The following is a 21,772-nucleotide window of genomic DNA, read 5'->3' on the forward strand; positions in this document are numbered from 1 at the left end:
AATGTCCTTACAAGGTTACCAAAGAAGTAGGAAAAGCATACAAAAATATACATGTTATAGGATGATATAATAACAATCACAACATACGTGACATAACATTTGATTATAATTAATCACAAATTACACATACCCTTTTGTTACTGTAAAATGGGTCAAGATCCTCCATTGGTTCCGTGACCATTTCCGAAGGTACGTCTCCATATATAAAAGGCAAGCCTTTGCCTGCTTCCAAGTCCGAACTGGGCTTGGGGCCATTTTCATCATCATCATCTCTTCGATCCTTTGCTGTTTTAGCTTTAGCTTTTTCTTCAGCAAAACGCTTCTCGATAACAGCAAGAGATTCTCTAGTGAACAAGCGAAGGCTGTCAGGTCCTGGTGGGGGTAAAAGTGGCTGCTCCATCTTCTCATCCTGCACTAATTACCAATCAGCCTCTCACACATGAAGGTGCTAGGAATAAAAAGGAAAGGAAAATCAACTTCAATGGTACAAAAAAAAATCAACATTCCAACCAATGTGGATGCATATGAATATTATTTACCGGTACACCAAATTGTACGAAATAAGACAATGAAGCAAAATGTACACCAAATAGAAGGCAACAAGAGAAGACAAAGAAATCTCATCAAAAAATAATACTCTTGTTATTTTCACAATCAATCAGTCCTTAATCCATAGGAACTTTAGGCTATGTTACCATGATGAGTTTTTGGTGAGCTTTTTACATTAAGTATTTTTGAAAAAACGCAAGTAACCTATAGAGGCAAAAATTGGGCAGAAAATCTGCAACAACAAAAACTCACCAAAAGATCATCGCGGGAACGTAGCCTTAACCTGGATCCTGCCTAACTTAGTAGTAGATGATTAGTGGGGGCTTTTAATCAGCATGAGGCAGTAAGAGTAAATGTCCTGTTGTTCTGCCCTTTAATTTGGGGGTTCAAGTAAGGTTGAATTTTGGAAAATGGAGGAGGGAGGTGTTGTTGGGTCATTTTGGCGAGTGGTGTTGCAGGGATTCTTGGAGTTGGTGGCAAAATTGTGGCGGTAGGTGGTACATCAGATGGATGGTAACCTCGCCTTTAAGTTTGGGTTTTGGTTAATTGCCTGGAAGAATTTGGTACTCTTCAGGGTGGGATTCCTGGGAGTCGTTGTTATGAAAAAGGTTTTCTGGCAATGAAGGTGCCACCGAGCCTGTGGTCGAGGCCGGGAGTAATGCTGGATGGTTCATTATGATTTTTTGGTTTCCACCAGGTTGCGGAGCTCCATGAACCTCCTTACTGACAAGTTATTTATTGTTGTAATGTATGCATAATAATAAAAGGTTGATTTGGCCAATTAGTCCAAAGAAAGGCGGTACGAGTGTTATTTGGTTGGGATCCATGGGAGTTAGGTGGTGATGTGAAATGGTCAGGTGGTAGTAAGGGGACAGGCGGAGGGAAGCCTCTACGATACTGCAGTCATAGAGCTGTGCTTTTTTGGCTCTGTTTACAGTGCACACTCGGGAGCTCAAAGAAGCTTATCGGTGGGTGTTCGTGGTTCCGGACCCCTATCGATCTGCTATTGATGATGGCCTACCCTAACTAAGCACAGCAATATCAAAGTCATTGAAAGCCTCTTTAAACAGATTCTGCTTCAAAAACCTCACCCCAAAAAACCATGGTGATCTTTACAATACTGTGCATAATGCAAGGAATCTAATACTCTCTCGCAGTTCTCAATGGTGACTGTAATCTTCCAACAAGCAGCACAAAAGAGCAAATGAAATATAACATATCACTTAACAAGTTCAAAGAAGGATCTGCAGACTCAGAAACGGGGCGCATGACGCCCTCTGTTCACTCCCTTGACGGCAGAACAGCAGGAGTCAGCTTTTTTTCCCTTTTATTCGGCTTGTTATGAAATATAGGCCGAGAATTTAGATTTCTAAACCATTTTAATGACTGTAACTTTGCCACTTTGCATTGGAATTTGGCAAGAAAGCCTGGCGTGATCGTGCTATGCTGCTCACAAGAATGAAAAAAAGACTCTGACCACTGCTCAGTCTCTCGGTCAAAAAGGTGACTGTAAAAAACTAATTCCCCATGTGAAATGAGGTTGGCTGGTTGGGAAAACCAATGTACCAAAATCCGACTTCTTCCCACTCTTATTCCCTAGACTGACAGGTCTCTTGATATACATACACATAAGTAAAGACATGTCAGTGTAGGGGGAAGGGGTTGAGAAGGGAGAAGCCACCAGAGACCTGCCTCGGACTTATCTTCTGAGACACATAGTCCCCGTACGGCTTTTCAAATTATGGTTCCATTCAAATGTTGCATCTGTGCTGCAATAATGCAGCCAACAGGGGTGTAACGATCGCGGTCATAGACGGTGCGTGGAGTCAGGGGGTCCATCAATGCCAGCACTGTTTTCATCTAAATGGTGCAGCCTCAAACACATTCAAGTGAAATGTCACCGGCTCCTAGCACCGCAATGACTATACACGCCGCCTGCCAATCAGCTTGAATTCCTAGTGCTTGTATTCATCTAATCTAAGTATAATACTCAATGCAGATCTGTCACTAATTTCATAATTCATACTGTGTACATGAAATCGATGTGTGGCGCCCCTGAGGGTTCAGTCGCCACAGAGGTACTGCACCTCCTCCTGAGGTGTGGTGCCCCACCATTCAGGTAAGGTGGAGACTCCTATCCACACTCCAACACCTGCATCCCACACAACACAGTAGTGTAGCAAAGCACCCTTTGGTGGCTCCCTGCTTGGAACACAAAGCGTGCTGGGAGGCGGGTGGAGTTTAGTTGGCACCAAAAGAGCGGGAAGAGTTTAGGATTCAGTCAGTCTGACAGAGTCAGTGGAAGAGTGAAGATCCCCTGAGTGGGATGGATGAAGGAAGTGCTGCAGCTGACCTCAGTGACCTGGGTCCGCTGGCACAGGAAAGAGACATCGATGGAAAGCCTGACTCTCTCCATAAGAAAGAAGGATTAGTACGGAACATAAGGAGAGGAGGACTAAGGATTAGGGTTAGAGCAGAACCCTTCCCAAGTTCACAGCGCATGGCCGGGGTCCGGTCCCCGAGGTTGTATGGATACTAATGGTCCTGCAGCAGACACCGGAGGAATAGAAGTTGTCACCACTTTATTCCCACACAAGACTTGGGGGCACAACAGCAACGAGAGTGAGCCGGGGCTTAGTATCAAGGAGTCCCCGAAGCAGGCTACAGCTGTCTGCCGTACAAGTTCATAGGAACATCTGACAGGAGGAACTCCAGTGTAACTCAGTACTGAGAGTACTTCACTATAGGCACAAAAGGGAGAAGTTTAGAAAAGGCACATATGTTGGCGGAGTTTTGGAACGGAGTACTTCATCTTGCCTGGAGGTTGGCTGAGCCCCTGACCTGGAGGACGCGGCACCGAGGCGGGCACCTGTATGCACAACAGACTGTGAGTAAAGCTTTGGAACTACATGCCCTGGTGTCCTCCGCTTATTCCTGCACCAACCCACTCAGCACTGCTACATCTCCGTGCCAGACATTACACCCTCTCCCTCAACACCTATCCTGTTCATCTACTCTGCCCTTGGGCTACAGCCCTGCCTGTGGAGGGCTACACCATCATTGCTGCACCACACCATCTGTCCCAGAGGATCTGTCTGCAGCGTCGGCTTAACACCTTCTTTGCCGAACACCACAGGTGGCGTCACGAATCATCCACTCATAAACTTTATTCCATCACTCTTAACCCCCTTTCACAATGGACGCCCAGGGCCACGGACCGGGTCACAGCTACCGTGACATCTCCCATTGAAATCCACTGGGCCCGGTTCCGAGTACCCCGCCGACCTGGCGAGTCCCTGGGGGCGCTCCAGATGTCTTCCATATGATGCGGCTGGTGTACTTACTCTGAAAATCTAAGTCAGAATGGCTGCACATTTCTGATTTTCAAAGTACACAATCCCCATCAGGTCTAAGAGTTCTTATAAGCATAATTTTAAAAGGTGCGTTAAAGAAGTTGTCCGTTACTTGAACAACTTCTTCTCATACTCCTCGCTTAGCCCCAATACAATAATAATGCCTATACTCGCCTCCCGTGCCGACGCCGTTCCTGCTGTGTCGTCACTCGCTCTCCCTGGGGCTCCCATGCGATATTGTGACATGTGATGGTGGCGCCCAATCAGCGCTGGGGTCACATGTCACAACACGGCATGAGAGCCTCAGGGAAAGCGAGTGCAGGCTCTGCGGGAACGGCGCCAGCACGGGAGGGGAGTATAGGTTTTATTATTTTATCGGGGCCAAACATTTTGATCAAAAAGGGGTTGTCCTAGTAGCGGACAATCCCTTTAAAGTCATGTATCTAATGCAATACCCCGAGGTGACTTTTTTTTCTCCATAATGTTTTTTAGAGTAATGGCCTAATCTAACGTAACAGTGACCTTTTAGTTTATTTTCGGCTACCTGATATATTATATACACATTGTAAGTCAATGGCGGATGCAGACAACTGTGCGGATAAACAACTGAAGGCTGGATATACTTCAGCAACATAGGATGAAAAGAATCTTTCCTCTAACAAAACATTTAAAAACAGTATATGGCCATGTTCGCACAATCAGTATTTTACATCAGTATTTGTAAGGCTAGTTTCAAATTTGCGTCTTTGTGCGCAGCGCATCTTGCGCAAGTAGAAACGCATGCAAAAACGCATCATGCGTTTTTGCATGCGTTTGCGTTTTTTATGTGCATTCATTCTCTAGGTGTTAAACCAGTGTCTACACATGTTTACTCGTAAAACGCATGCGTACGCAAACACAGGCCTACGCATGTCCATGCGCATGCCTGCGTTCCTATAGACTCTAATGTGTTGTTATGACGCATTCTGTACGCAAGCTAAGGCATGCGTTTTTTTTACGCCTTTGGACGGACCCAAAACTGCAAAATGTTGCGTCTAGCGCGTCTAGACGCACACCTTGAAAAAACGCATGTGCACGAAAACGCAGACGAACACATGAAAACGCAAGACCATGCGTATGCCATGTTAAACATAGGTACGCATGACGCATGTGCACGGATGCACTGCGCAAAAAAACGCTAATGTGAAACCAGCCTTAGCCAAAATTACGTCTGCATTTTTCACCCTCTCCTGGTTTTAGCTTACAAATACTGATATAAAATACTAACCAAATACTGAATGTGGGAACGTGGCCTATGATTGAGCTAAAAAAATACATAATTAACAACCATGAACAAGTGCATTGGAAAAAAAATTATTAAAACAGATCTGTCACTAGATTTGACAATACCAACTGCATAAAAGGATATGCGACTGGTGTACTTACAATGACAACTCAAGTCAGAATGGCTGTATAATTCTAATGCGAAAATCAAAAAATACTCATTTTAATATAAAGTGGGGAGAAAATTTAAAATAGGAGGATTATACAGCCATTCTGACACTGATTATCAAAGTAAGTACAAAGTACTGTTCCTGACGCGTTTCAGATTCTTTATGATCCTTGTCTTAGCAAATAAAGGCTTACAGATCTGAAAGGCAGCGAGCACTGTACTTTGGGTTTTCCTCTGGGTGTAATATGTGGATATTCTAATAAAGCCAAGCAAGCCCTTTAATCGGATTGTTTGTGCCAAAAATAATCTTCTCTCTGCATTCACTATAGTTACGTCACTGTCCACAAAGAACACTCAACATGTCCTGGAGAAAGACGTCCTGAAGAACTACAGAGAAATATGCATCCAAATTAAGAGGATGCTAATATTGCTAAAAATGTACCATGTTTAGCCTAGATTTGTGTGGTAGTAAATTAGTTAATAGCGATATCATATCTGCATTGTATTAGAAATCATCATAACCATGCCTACAGGAGCCACTGCACAAACCCAGCCTTTTCATCTAGATACTTCATGATTTATCTATAACTGCTGCATTACTAACGACTGCGGAATCCAGCCTCTCTTCTGCTGCTGCAGCAATTGTCAGCCTTCGAGCATGGGCAGAGAAAGAGCTGCAGCAATCATAGCATACATGTGTAGTAGTGGTTGAGGAGGCACATTAAGGTGTAAAGGCCCCCCATAAAAATTAGACATAAGTTGACTGAACCCGCCTATGTTGGCCGACAGTCTGTTGTGTATGTAGCTTCACGTCTCTCTCCCAATACCATCTGTAGGGGATGGTGTTATGGATGGTTACAAGTATATAGTGGCACAACTGTGTTGGTGCACAAAAGAAGGTTCCCACACCAGAATAGATACCAGGAAAAAATTTTTGGCACTCAACTTTTTGTCATAAGTGAAGAGTTTTATTTGCAGTCACATATATGTGACTGCAAATAAAACTCTTCACTTATGACAAAGAGTTGAGTGCCAAAATTTTTTTCTGGTGTTATGGATGGGTCACCGAGGAGGATAGCAGGACCAGGCTAAGCCACCAGAAAACTAGAGAGGTTGGTAACTAAGTGGGTTGCAGACCCTTGATCCTATCCACACAACTAGCAGTAGCCGTGGAGCGTACCTACGATGCCCTAGACGCCTCAGCACAGCCAGAGAGCTAACTCAGCCTAAAGCAAGAAAAGTGAAATCTAAACTGCCCCGGAGCAGACCCCAAAGGAATAGATAGCCCCCAAACATATATTGTCGGTGAGACAAGATGAAAACACAAAGCAGGCAGAAAAATAGACTGAGCAAATGATGGGGCCCAGACTGACTAGACAGGACAGGAAAGGAAAGACACTGTCTGCAATCATGCAAAAAACCCTGAAAAATCCAACATGTCTGATGCACAAAAAAAAACACTGAAGTCACATGACTTCGCCCCCACTATATCAGCACTCTGGTATATACTGAAAGCAAAGCAAAAAGAGACCAATATAACAGGGGACAGAACAAACTGACACAACCAGTAACATATGGGTGGTGATCCAGCACAGCCCCAGCAGGAGCAAGCTGACCCGCACAAAGCAGAGATAGACAAAACTAGATCAAATGCAAAAAGATTAGCAATGAACCACTTAGCTGAACCATGCAGGAACAGAGCAGGAGACATCAGACCTCAGAAGGCACAGGAAGAAAATCACCAGCAGGGATTGAAGGAAGTCAGCTGTCTTAAATACTCCAGTCAGAAACCCCAGATCTCCAATCGTCATTATCAGGTGGCAAACCTCTGTCAGTCTGACCAGCTCCACTACCTCCAGGAACCACCAGAGGGAGCCCAGAAAGAGAACTCGCAACACCTCTGTCAATCTGACCAGCTCCACTACCTTCAGTAACCAGTAGAGGGAGCCCAGAAAGAGAATTCACAACAGGATGGTAGTTTCAATTACATCTCCCAACCCCTTTGCTTTGAATGCATATGAACACTTAGCGTATCCAAATTATCATGTGTATAGGAGGAGATAGAGTTGAGAAATGAGCTCTTGACTATAACCTATGTTATGTGTATGGTCAGCATTCAGATACTTTGTTCCTTTCTGGCACTGCTATGAGGGCTGTCTGATACATGGCACTATTATCTGTACCTAAAGAGGGGTTGTCCAGTGTGACGACTCGGCCTCTATCTGGTCACTTGTGCGGGGGGTGAACTAGTCTTAATTATGCTAAACGTATTATTCCTTATTCAGTAAATCCAGAGTCAGGAGCCATTGTTTCATGTGTCCAGTACCCCTTTTTGTATGCTAATCTGTGGAATGCCTGCTGATTATGGATTGCATAAGATCCCTGCAGAGTACTAGTCTGCATCATTTGGAGGACAATTATGCAGTTTAATTGAACTAGCGAACAATGACGGAATAGCCATGATTATCTCCACCTAATCCTGTGGGACACAATACCCTGAAATGGGAGCTGAGGGATATAAAAAGGGGGCTTACCCCTGTCAATGTGTGATTGTACCGGACTTCAGCCTAGGGACCATGGTTCCAGCTGGTGGATTACAGAACTGCTCCACTGCCCGACACTGAGCCCACAAATTTGTTTGGAGAACCCAGGTTGGGACATTCTGGTCACCTGGCCACATTGTGCTCGGTCAGCTTCCTAAACTTGCCGCTATCTCCTCTCAGTGGGTGCCACCAAAAGTGGGTGCTGGTGGTGGGGTAGTTTGCCCTGGATGCCCCGAAGTTGCGGAGGTACTAATAAATCCCTGGCGAGTCAGTGAAACTGTGAGACTCTGTCACTTGCACCATCTTGTATCCCTTACTGGTAATTTACTATATGCTGTTGACAAAATAAAGTCTTACCAGAGTGTGGTAACCTCACCTTTTGTCTTAGCCGCTCTGTGTGGGTGCCATGTGTCACGCATACATGCCAATCTGATACTGAAGACCTATCTAAAGGATAAGTTGTAAAAATCTAAGATCTCATACACATTAAATAAAAGTTATCCGGACCAGCTGTCAACGTGTATGGGAACTTACCGACTCACATCCGACAGATGATGTTGGGGGAGAGAACGATCCCGTCTGTTGAATGTTAATGGCCGATTCTATTTTTTTCAGCAGGGAGAGGAGTCTGGCAGGAGAAATCAGGAAGTTGGGAGACATGGCTGTTGGCCACACAATCATTCGTCCAGCAGTTATCTAATATGTATGGTAAGTTTAAGTGCTTGACAACCCCTTTTAAATTATTGCTTCTTTTGCTGCTGTTTTCCTTTCCTGTCATTAGGCAATGGGAAATTAATTGATTTAGGGTATTAGGGTGCCCTATTAACAATAGTTATGCTCCTGCCCTCGAATGATAGTTAATGTGCCCACAGACATGGTTATATACTGTATATGGCTTGAACGGAATAATTGTATATTAAAGGGATGAGAAAATATTCTAGGCGATGGTTCTCTCAAATCTCTGAATTTGTTAAAAAGCCTTGTATAGCTGTCAGATACAGAACATCCAGCTAACAAGATGACCTCAGTCCTGAATATACTGTACAGCTTTTGTGAACTGTCATAATGACAGAGGATTTAGAATTTCATTTACTTGATGCTTTTAGGTGAGAAAATCGTGAACATTTTCCTGGCATCTACATATTGGGGAACAGCCAGGCATTTCGTTCTCAGTGAATTTTCATTGTATTTTCTTAGAACTACCAAATGTAATATTTCTGCATCCTAATTCTCTGGTGGGGATCATTTGCTCATCAATTTCCTGTCCAAAAAAAACCCAGGGTCAGGCTGACAGATCGGTTCCATTGGACACTAACTGTTATTTATTTTATTATTTTACTCACTTATATAGCGCCATCATATTCCGCAGAGCTTTACATACATTATCGGCACTGTCCCCATTGTGACTCACAATCTAGATTCCCTATCAGTATGTAACATGGGGAAAACATAAAAACTTGCAGATGTTGTCCTTGGTGGGATTCGAAACCAAGACCCCAGCTCTGTGAGGCGACAGTGCTAACCCCATGTGTCCCTTGATGGCTATGTCAGTTATAAGACAGCCTTTCTTTAAACTCACGGATTCACTGTGTCGATTACCTCATGTGCTGGACATTGCAGTAGGTTAGATATCGATAGTTATGACCACTAACAGCTAGCTAACTGTTACTGTATGAGTGGTTGTAACCATGGATAGCTAAGCTACTGCAATGCTCTGCACATAGGGTAAGCGACTACATTTCTAATTGGAGTGCTAATAGTCTGGCCGCTCAGAATGTGAGGGGAGAAGATAATCCTGCAGCCAAATCATATCTGTAGACCAGTCAGGTTACCAGGAGATGTCCACTGCTGCCTGGCTAAAAGCGAGACTACAATCCATCACTTGTGTCTCTGGCATCCGGACCCTGCATCCCCAAGCTGGATCCCTGTGTGACCCCAAACCTGCTATATACCTGTCATCCATGTGTACTGAAGAGTCTGTCACTCTCTACCTATCCTCCATGTTTACTGTGAGGTCTTTCACTCTCTGCCTGATTTCTATGTATGGCCAGGGTCCGAGTGCCGGTGGCAGTGACGAGTATTGATGTGAGAGACTTGCGCGAGTTTCTCGCATTGCATACACAAGTGTGACTCCGGCCTATAGCGTAGAGTTTGCCACGCTCTCCATATGTGTCAAGGAGTGACAAAAGGTCTCCATGAACAGGCTTTTCACTAGCCTCTCCATCTAGAAGACCACAGGGGTGACCTGGCATTCAGCCTTTAACAGGGGTTAACAAGGCTGAATGCCAAGACACCCCTGTGGTCTGCTAGATGGAGAGGCTAGTGAAAAGCCTGTTCATGGAGACCTGTTTTAGGTCCACACAGTGCCTGCTGCTGATGAATGGGAATCAAAAAGGCTGAATAAGAGCTGAATAATCGAAGCGAACCAGAGCAAGTCTAAACTATAACTGGTAACTCCAAGCAATATGCTGGATTGAGCAGCACTACAGGTCCCAGTCATATTAGTATCTCTGGCTGAAGAGCGCCATATATTTTAGCCACGACGTCTCCTCTATCACAGAAGAAGAAATCGCAGAGAAATAGAACACGATGGGAAAAAGCAAGAACTTGACTTGAATTAAACTTAAGTTGTTGATGTGCTGAGTAAAGACTATGTAGAAAGTGAAGCTCTTACCACTATTGCTGCATTAAAAATTGAATAAACACCCCAAAACAACGATGGGATGGAGAAGGCCACATTCATTATAACTAGTGAAGAGCAGAGGGTCAGAGCAGTCCTGTTGAAAAGATTAACTGGCAGCATATCAGCAGACCGGCCCCAGCACCTATGGGGCCGGTCAGGAAGTGTGTGGGGAGTCACTATCAGTCCCCATTTTCTCAGAGACTCATGTCCAGAGAGAGAATTTTTAAAAAAGTGGTACTCCTATACGGCTAAAGCCTATGCACTTAGTGCATGGCCTAGCAAAAATTTAAAGGAGGGATTGCAATACAAATTTTTATATGTTGGTCCTGGGGTATCAGTTATTAAAGAGAAATCATATAGAAACTCAAATAAAATATACAATCTTTATTTATACTCTTTTAAAACCCACCAAAAAAACCACTGTGAAAAAACAAAGAATCTTGGAATGTACTAGGAATTCCTAGTGCTGTGCCTATGCTTTTTCCTTCTTAATGGCAGAGGTTGGCACCCTAGTGGGGAGAGTTGTGGCACCCCAGATCAGCAATGACTAACCGTAGGATCCCCTAGATGTACCCTACAGATGATCTTTTTTCACTATACACAATAAAGGAACCACTGATACTAGACATAGGCCACACCTTCAACTAAATGAACCCTATATCCTAAGGCAATTAAAAACATGCAAGTACACATAGCATTGGTGGCTTTCATAGATACCAAAATATCATATTTCTCACAAGCCAGCCCATATATTTTGATCCAATGTGGTCTAATATTGGCAAATCAAGGCATATGATTCAATACCTTAACCATAGAGTATTTATAACAAAGGATATACATTGATACACGTAATCCTAGCTCAATACATATAGATCAATTGAAACTGACATCGCTCACTCAGCAGAATGTTATGATATTTGGTTAGATATCATGTTACTCATCTGAAGGAATGCTACCCGCCTTCCATTGCCTGAACGCATTTTGCCTTTCCGGATCATCAGGAGGCCCGATATCATATGGTTTGTCTTGATAAAGTGTGATGTGCAAAATAAAATAGCTAGCCTCCATTTAAATAGACCGCTTTACCTATAATAGTTCCTCCCCCTAGGCGTTATCAGTCCAAATGCGCATGCCCAATGTTGCGTTCCAACTTGGGGCGCAAGGAAGTAATAGATAAACCTTCCGGTTAGATGTATCATTCACAAAGTTCTCACGGCGCATGCTCAGCCTGGAACGCATGGAAGTATTTTGATGTAACTTCCGGTTCAAGATGTCCCGAACCGCGCCAAACTGTGCTTGATCAAAGGACGACGCAGAGCATAAGATATTCATCGCTTCTACTGCGCTTGACCAAAGGACGGCTTAATAAGGATCGTAAGTCGGAACAGAGAAAGCCCCTATTAAATATAGATACTGTCTGGTTCTCTATCCTAGTACATCGTGCATACTCATTTCCACTCAAGTCCGATAGCACAAATCAATTACAGTAAATCCTAACTGGTTCTGTCTAAATCATTCACTTATATTAGTTGAATTTAATTTTTATGATATATCAAATAAGATAAATATAAGAGGGGAACCATTAAAAAGCAAACAGACTACAAAGGAGGATATCAGATTACAAAAATGAATCACAGCAATCTGTGTACCCCTGAATGAGGGGGAAGAAGCCGTGCATAGCTAGTTTATCAATGTGTCAAAGTCCAAAGAAAAAGGTCAGGTAAGTCTATACAAAACAGGCAAATGACATCTGCTCATTTATCCCCTTTAGTTTAAGGGAATCCAAGCTAAAGGTCCACTGAAACTCCCTTCTTAGAATCGACCTGTCATCATGATCACTAACTCTGGGACTAAGTTGTACCAATTCAATGATCATGAATCTAATATTGTCCATGTCTCCCTAATGAGACATCCTCATGTGCCTAGCTAGGGGGGTATCGCTATCATTTTTAATATCACCCAGGTGTTCACGTACTCTTCCAGAATTCCATTTTTGTTTTCCCTACGTAGTCTTTTGGGCATGGACATGAGGCCATGTAAACAACCCCTGAGGTTTTACAATTGGAGAAGTCCCTCTGATAGAAAGACTTTTCTGTTGAGGAGCTCCTAAATGACTTATTGGGTTTCATCCATTTACAGAAGTGACAGTCCCCACACTTGAAGAACCCACATGGTTTCCTATCAAGTCACATACCCTTGACTGTGGGTTTCTTATAGTAGCTGTGTACCGACATGTTTTTTAGGGACCGTCCCTTCCTGTAAGTGATAGTTAGATGTTCCCCCACAATATTTCTCAGATCTGGATCCATCCTTAAAATGTCCCAGTGTCTACTGATCACATCCCTGACCCTCCGATGTTGCTGATCAAAGGTACCGATGATTCTGGTTATCTCATTAGGGGCATCATCTTCTTTTCTCCATTTTTGTAGCAGGGACTGTCTATCCTCCTTCTCCGCACACTTATAAGCCAAGTGTACATTCCAAGGTTGTTTGTGTTTTCAGTGTGTTTTTTGTGGTGTGTACGTACCACCTGTTGGTGGGTTTTAAAAGAGTATAAATAGGGATTGCAATACACCCTCGAATAGATGTATAGAAGGGACTCAGAAATTTTTTTTTTACAATTTTAAAAAGAGTTGAACTCCTAGACCCACTCGCACAACAGGCACAGTTTGCCTTGGCCCAAAGCCACGGCTTCTGCATGCACCACCATTAGCATGAAGTCCACTTCACCCTTCATTATCGCAAGTCTTGCGCATTTTAAATTGGCTAAATAATAAATGCCTGCAAACTTTACAATATTATTTGGGAAAATAAAATATGTAGTCCTGAAAAAGAATTTTGTTATAAGCTTTCTGCAGCAGTAGACTTATGAAAGGAGTGGAATCTATTAAACCCTGCCTATATACCTCTAATACTATACTATCCCTCCTTGAGCAACTCTCTCTACTCAATATAGGTATCATAATGATTAATAATGAAAAGAATAGATATATAGCCCTAAAAAGGATTTTTGGTTTTAGCTTGCAGCAACAAAGGCTGCAGGGCAATAAACCCTGCCTATATGCCTCTAATGCTAAATTGTCCATTCTCCAGCAGCTAGCCTACACTAACAAAGTCTACTCATAAAGTCTATGCATTAAGTGTAAGGACAGCAAAAATTAGAAGGATGGACTCCAATACTCCCTGGGAGAGACATATAGGAGGGCCTTAGAAAACATTTTTTCCCATTATTAAGGAGTGGGACTCCTAGACTGATAAAGAGTATGCACTATGTGCAAGAGCTGAAAAACTTTTACCCATAGGGGGTATACATAAATATTATGTAGTAGGGCATCATACACACCCTGGAAAAATTAAGAGCGAGGGTTGAATCATGACCTTGTAGATATGTTGGACGAGGAAGAAGAGGACACTAAAAATTAGAAAAGAAGAACCGTATGCCCTTGTTTAGGTGGGAAGGGGTGCATGGGAGTACACCAGAAAAAAAAGAACATTTTAGCTGACTTTATGTTCTGCTGCTGTCATCTGATGGAATTGAGAAGTCAGCCTGTCGGCATTTTCAGAGGTGGATATAGCTATCTGTTATTATGCTGTTGGTGGCACTATAAACCTGCTCAGACAAAATGCTAGCGGCAGGACAGGCAAGCTCATCTAAGGCATAGAGGGACAGTTCATGCCAGGTGTCCAGCTTGAATACCCAATAGTTGCATGGAACAAAGGAATCACGGAGGATGCTGGAAGGGTCGGCTAGGTACACCATCACCATCTTCCAAAACTTTTTCCTCCGAGTACCCCACACATCAGTGCCCGGTTGCTGAGAGGGTCTAATCAAAACGGTCTCAGTCCCAGACCTTTGATAATGTTCCCCTGCCTCTGTTGGACATGATGTGTGTCTCCCTGATCTCTACTGTACTCATTGGCTGTCCAAAGAACTCTGACCTCTGCCGCCAGCATTGTCAGATGGAAATTTTTTGACCAATTGTCAGTTCAACTATAGCCTTCTGGTATTGCACTATTTTAATAGTCCTCTAATTGCACAGGAAGGAGAGATGGAAAGTTCTTCTTGTAGCATGGGTCGAGAAGGGTAAACAAGCATTAATCAGTGTTCATCAAAATGCGCATAATTCGAGGGTCACAAAAGAGGCAGCAGTACATAAAGTCATCCATGTGTGCCAGACTCCCAACAGACAAGACTTCCCTGTCCCCACCAGGAGAAAAACTCTCCATCTCCTCCTGCTCCTCTTCTCCAGGACATCTCGCTGAATAGACGAGAAGCTGGTGTTGGTAGACCCCTCTGAACCGCAGGCAACCATGTCCTGTTCCTCTCCCTCTTCCTCAGCTTCCTCCTCCTCATTATTATCTAATCCACACAGAGAAGATGAGATGAGATTGGGCTACATAGTATCACCCTGTGTACTTTCTTCCTCCATCTCCACCTTAACTGCATGCAAAGTTTGCTCTTTATCTGTAAGCAGTGAGCATTTGAGTAGACACAAAAGCAAGATGGTTACACTGATTATGGCATCATCGATGCTCACCATCTTGGTTGCTTCCTTAAAGTTTTGGAGAATTGCACCAATATCAGACATCCATGCCCCTCTGCTGCTCACAAAGCCTTGCTAACAAATGTATTGTTGAGTTCCAGTCTGTGGTCTGGTCGCAAAACAGTCAGTGAGGTGGCACATGTAAGTGCTGCTGAAGCACTGCCAAACAGGTGGCAGATGTAGCTGACTTTGCAAAAATGGGCGCACATGAGGCATACCTTCACAAGTAGCTGAGACAAATCTGGGTAGGTTTCTAGAAACCGTTGAATCACTAAGTTGAGCATGTGAGCCAGGAATGGTACATGTGCCAGCTTGCTAAGCTTCAGAGCCACCATCAGTTTAGGGCCATTATCACACGTGGCTCTGCTTGGTTGTAGGTTCAGCAGCACATATCTCTCTGGTCTGTTAGACCTTTCAACAACTCTGCAATAGTGTGCTGTTTGTCACTTGAGCAAATTAGTTTAGGCAGACCCTGTAGCCGCTTCACTGAGGCAGTGCTGCAGTGCTTCCAGCTCAATTAGCTAGCAGTTGTGCTGTCCCAGGGTCTGACTCGGTCTCGGCCTCTACAAGGTTGAACCACTGAGCCATCAGGGAAATATAGTGTCCCTTGCCACAAGCAGTTGTCCATGTATCAGTGGTTAAGCGGACTTTCACAGTAACTGCATTGGTCCGGGCACAGGTGATGTTATGGGACACTTGCTTGTGTAAGGAGTGGACGGCACGCTGGGAGAAATAAAGGCGACTGGGGATCGAGTACTGAGGGGCAGCCACTGCCATGAGGTTTCAGAAAGCCTCAATGTCCACAAGGTTAAATGGCAACATATCCAGGGCAAACAGTCTGGAAATGTGGCTGTTTAGTGTTTGGGCCTGTGGGTGAGTGGCTGTGTTCCACGGCCTGGGGAAGGACAGCTGAGCGCTGCACTGGGACAAACAAGTGGATGTGGTTGCTGATGGTGGTTGCGAATGTGTACCGACCGGTGCAGGACTGGAGGCATCTTGTGGTCATAAGGCTGGTACTGGCTAGGTCTTTGCTGATCCTGGTACAGCACAGGCTGCAAATGACCATTTGTTTATCGTCTGAACTTTCATTAAAAAAGGGCCAGACTGGGGAACACCTAACCCTTGGCCTGAGAACTGCACGTCTGTGTGTGCTCTGGGGAACAGTTGTTCACCTTCTCCCTCTGGCCACCCCACTGCCTCTTCCTACGTGTTGTGGTGCTGTGGATCCCTCCCCCTCTGCACTTCTGGCCTCGCTCTGCATAGCACCTTCCCAGGTTGGAACAGTAAATTAATCGTCCACCACCTCATCTTCCACTTCTGCACTCTGATTCTTCTGACTTGTTGACTTAACAACATCACTTGTTGGCAACTGTGTCACATCATCATCTATCTCTTGAGACACTAATTGCCATTCCCCACCGTCATCTTCTACTGACTCTAGTTGCGCAAATATTTTGGCATTACTACACACACGCTCCTCATATCCCTCTTGAAACATGCAGGGTAAGAGGCTAGAATCAATAAATGGACAGGTAAACAGCTTTTTAGAGTGTCCGAGTCTGGGATTACTTGTCTTCTGGGAGTCTCGATTGTGGGAGGAGAGAGGACCAGAGTGAGAATTATGTGGTCCAGACTCTTGGCTAGTGAGACCGGACCATGTGGAAGACAGGGTGATGCTGGGAAACATACTGGAAGAATTATCTGCTATCCACCAACCAACTGTTTGCACTGTTCTGGCTTCAAGAGCGGTGTCCCACACTCCCTTGCAAAGTGGGACATGAAGCTAGGTCTCATGGATGAGCATGTCTGTTGTGCTCCAACTGCAGGCACAGTTTTAGCTGGATTATGGCCTCGGCCTCTACGTGCACCATCAGCAGCACGTCCACATCCCCATCCCTTACTGCACGCCTTACACGTACATAGTAAATAGGTTTGCAGCTAAGATGCTATAATGCTAACTTTCTCTTCTGCATCAACTTCCCTACTCTATTTGTTCAGCCCTGTGAAGGAAGGATGCTGTCTAGCTGAGTTCACAGAAGAGGGAAGTGGCTCTAGGAGTGTCCCTTGTAAGCGATCACAGCCTGCTGTTTGGGTGCAGGGTTCACAGTGTACCATATCGACTGGGAAGATGGAGTATTATCTCATTTGCTCAGCTTGTTTACTGTCCACATGTAAAGTGCCGTCACCTGAAATCGATAAGAACATATTTCTATGAAACAGTAGTTGTAAAGTGTACTGCCTACTGCCTTGTGTGCTTAAGAGTGTTGCCAAGTAAAGAGTACTTTGTTTTTAAGACTGTGCCTAGTGTCCTTGTTTATGGACCTGGTGAGGAGTGGAATGGGATGGGCCTGAAAGTGATGGTACCAATCGCAGCACTGCAAGCAGACACACACCAAGATTTCTCGTTTTTTCTGTAAAGTGCCATGATGTCGAATCCACAACACTCGTCCATGGCTACCACCCAGGGCACGTTTGCATAGTGCAGAACACGCTTGCTCATCATTAATACTTACAGATCATTGTCTTCCCCAGTTTCCAGCACCGCTCTAGTCTTCTTCTCAATGACTTGACTGCATATCCGACTCGTCGCATGACAGTGGGGTTTATGTGTGATGCTTCTTAGGCTTACATTGTGAAAGTGACTTCCAGCTCACACTTAAACCCCAGTGTGATCCGGTGAGTCATGAGTAGTGTTGAGCGATACCGTTTGATACCCAAAAATATCATATCGGATGGTATCACCCGATACGAAAAAAATATCGGGTATCGCCGATTCCGATATCGGAAGTCCCATTCAAGTCAATGGGACTTCCGGTATCGGAATTAAAAAAAGCCCTTTATTTCCTTGTTGGCTAATTCTACATAATTGAAAACAAATAAGAATCATGTAGAATGTATTGTGGGAGGTGGAGGAGACATTAAAAGCATAGTGGTTTATTCAAATCACATGGCATAGCATTAATTCCAATTTTTTTTTTCAGTACGTTCGGAGTTAAAAAGATATTGACTATGTTAACCTTTTTTATATTTTGTCTGTCAGATATGTATGTTTCACAACTTCCATACTCTTCACGTTCTTTTGTACTTCTCCCACACTTTCTCCTTCATGATCCGCAGCAGTAGCATTTTTTTCATCAACTTTTTCTTCACCTTATTCATCTTCTTCATCTTCTTCCCATTAATTTTTTTTTCCATTCTTCATATTCTTCTTATTCAGCTATTATCAATTTTAATATGCTATTTCTTCATCTTCTTCCTATTCTTCTTTGTCTTCATTTTCTTATGGTGACAGGCATTCCTGTAGTACTTATCTATAAAAGTTATAAGATTACACCTTACGTTCTGCCTGTCACTAAAGATTTACAACAGGATTTGTCCGCGTTCAGTTTGGCCTGCAGCAGCAGGCATTTTCCAGGGGCACCACGAGGAGGAACGGACTCACCCCCATTTACTGCTTAGTCTTCTTCTGCTTATAATTTTGATTTCTTCTATGCTGATTTTTAGTCTTATGCTTAATGTTCTTCTGCTTTCTGTTCTTCTGCTTTTGCTTCTTCTGCTTCTTGTTCTTCTGTCTTTTGTTCTGTATCTTGGTGGTTGTCTTCATGTTCTTTGTTCTCTTGGTCTTATTATTTAGGGTCATATTTCTGGTCTTCTTTGGTGTGGTCTTCAGGGTCGTCGTCATCAGGGTCGTCGTCATGGAGATCAATAAGGATTACCAAAGACAATTTCAAAAAGCTTGATCTTGGAAATGTAGCAGAAGGTACAAGAAGGCTGAGAAACTGGCGAGAACCAGCAGACAGTGCTGGCACCCGGATGGGTAGCAGAAGGAACAAGAGCCAATGGCACTACCGAGGACCAACTGACGGTGCTGGACCACGGTTACTAAGCAGAAGGTACCTGTGCTAAAAAGCACTACCAAGGACCAGCTGACGGTGCTGGACCTCGGATACCGAGATGGAGGCACCTAGGCCAAAGGCTGTGGCGAGAACCAGCAGACAGTGCTGGCACCCGGATGGGTAGCAGAAGGAACAAGAGCCAATGGCACTACCGAGGACCAACTGACGGTGCTGGACCACGGTTACTAAGCAGAAGGTACCTGTGCTAAAAAGCACTACCAAGGACCAGCTGACGGTGCTGGACCTCGGATACCGAGATGGAGGCACCTAGGCCAAAGGCTGTGGCGAGAACCAGCAGACAGTGCTGGCACCCGGATGGGTAGCAGAAGGAACAAGAGCCAATGGCACTTCTGAGGACCAACTGATGGTGCTGGACCACGGTTACTAAGCAGAAGGTACCTGTGCTAAAAAGCACTACCAAGGACCAGCTGATGGTGCTGGACCTCGGATAACGAGATGGAGGCACCTAGGCCAAAGGCTGTGGCGAGAACCAGCAGACAGTGCTGGCACCCGGATGGGTAGCAGAAGGAACAAGAGCCAATGGCACTTCTGAGGACCAACTGACGGTGCTGGACCACGGTTACTAAGCAGAAGGTACCTGTGCTAAAAAGCACTACCAAGGACCAGCTGACGGTGCTGGACCTCGGATACCGAGATGGAGGCACCTAGGCCAAAGGCTGTGGCGAGAACCAGCAGACAGTGCTGGCACCCGGATGGGTAGCAGAAGGAACAAGAGCCAATGGCACTACCGAGGACCAACTGACGGTGCTGGACCACGGTTACTAAGCAGAAGGTACCTGTGCTAAAAAGCACTACCAAGGACCAGCTGACGGTGCTGGACCTCGGATACCGAGATGGAGGCACCTAGGCCAAAGGCTGTGGCGAGAACCAGCAGACAGTGCTGGCACCCGGATGGGTAGCAGAAGGAACAAGAGCCAATGGCACTTCTGAGGACCAACTGACGGTGCTGGACCACGGTTACTAAGCAGAAGGTACCTGTGCTAAAAAGCACTACCAAGGACCAGCTGACGGTGCTGGACCTCGGATACCGAGATGGAGGCACCTAGGCCAAAGGCTGTGGCGAGAACCAGCAGACAGTGCTGGCACTCGGATGTGTAGCAGAAGGAACAAGAGCCAATGGCACTTCTGAGGACCAACTGACGGTGCTGGACCATGGTTACTAAGCAGAAGGTACCTGTGCTAAAAAGCACTACCAAGGACCAGCTGACGGTGCTGGACCTCGGATACCGAGATGGAGACACCTAGGCCAAAGGCTGTGGCAAGAACCAGCAGACAGTGCTGGCACCCGGATGGGTAGCAGAAGGAACAAGAGCCAATGGCACTACCGAGGACCAACTGACGGTGCTGGACCATGGTTACTAAGCAGAAGGTACCTGTGCTAAAAAGCACTACCAAGGACCAGCTGACGGTGCTGGACCTCGGATACCGAGATGGAGGCACCTAGGCCAAAGGCTGTGGCGAGAACCAGCAGACAGTGCTGGAACCCGGGTGGGTAGCAGAAGGTACCCATTCAAAGCAAAGTAGCCAGGCCGCAAGCCGGCCGCAGTTACCGAAACCCACAGTCCTACAGGGGGTCCATGTCCCATTGGCACTACGGATCCAGCCTTCAGTGCCAGTTCCCGCAGCCCACATAGGAGTCACCTAAACTGCAGGCACCGTAGAGTCGGCTAACCCGGCCGCAAGACGACAGGACAACGGATTGGTGGCATAGTGACCTTGACACTACCCAGAAACAGCAGGCGTGCTGGAACCAGGCTGGGCAACAGGGAGTACCCGTGCCAAAGACACTGCCGAGAACCAGCTGACGGTGCTGGAACCCAGATGGGTAGCAAAAGCTACAAGAGCCAATGGCACTACCGAGGAACAGCTGACGGTGCTGGACCTCGGATACCGAGATGGAGGTACCTAGGCCAAAGGCTCTGGTGAGAACCAGCAGACAGTGCTGGAACCCGGGTGGGTAGCAGAAGGTACCCATTCAAAGCAAAGTAGCCAGGCCACAAGCCGGCCGCAGTTACCGAAACCCACAGTCCTACAGGGGGTCCATGTCCCATTGGCACTACGGATCCAGCCTTCAGTGCCAGTTCCCGCAGCCCACATAGGAGTCACCTAAACTGCAGGCACCGTAGAGTCGGCTAACCCGGCCGCAAGACGACAGGACAACGGATTGGTGGCATAGTGACCTTGACACTACCCGGAAACAGCAGGCGTGCTGGAACCAGGCTGGGCAACAGGGAGTACCCGTGCCAAAGACACTGCCGAGAACCAGCTGACGGTGCTGGAACCCAGATGGGTAGCAAAAGCTACAAGAGCCAATGGCACTACCGAGGAACAGCTGACGGTGCTGGACCACGGTTACTAGGCAGGAGGTACCTGTGCTAGAAAGCACTACCAAGGACCAGCTGACGGTGCTGGACCTCGGATACCGAGATGGAGGCACCTAGGCCAAAGGCTCTGGCGAGAACCAGCAGACAGTGCTGGAACCCGGGTGGGTAGCAGAAGGTACCCATTCAAAGCAAAGTAGCCAGGCCGCAAGCCGGCCGCAGTTACCGAAACCCACAGTCCTACAGGGGGTCCATGTCCCATTGGCACTATGGATCCAGCCTTCAGTGCCAGTTCCCGCAGCCCACATAGGAGTCACCTAAACTGCAGGCACCGTAGAGTCGGCTAACCCGGCCGCAAGACGACAGGACAACGGATTGGTGGCATAGTGACCTTGACTCTACCCGGAAACAGCAGGCGTGCTGGAACCAG

The 21,772-nt window shown here is 45.6% G+C and overlaps 1 protein-coding gene across 1 annotated transcript in view; it reads right to left on the minus strand.

The window, feature by feature from the left end:
- Positions 1–21,772, minus strand: part of LOC141049367 (sodium channel protein type 2 subunit alpha-like) — a 262,445-nt gene that overhangs the window by 173,002 nt on the left and 67,671 nt on the right. The window contains exon 2 of the mRNA XM_073545763.1: positions 131–448. Coding sequence (XP_073401864.1) covers positions 131–400 — 270 coding nt within the window. The 5' untranslated portion in view covers positions 401–448. The remainder of the gene's footprint in view (positions 1–130; positions 449–21,772) is intronic.

The sequence above is a fragment of the Dendrobates tinctorius genome, unplaced genomic scaffold (assembly GCF_039654945.1).
Source record: "Dendrobates tinctorius isolate UK_male_01 unplaced genomic scaffold, ASM3965494v1 ptg000143l, whole genome shotgun sequence".
Classification (NCBI taxonomy): domain Eukaryota; kingdom Metazoa; phylum Chordata; class Amphibia; order Anura; family Dendrobatidae; genus Dendrobates; species Dendrobates tinctorius.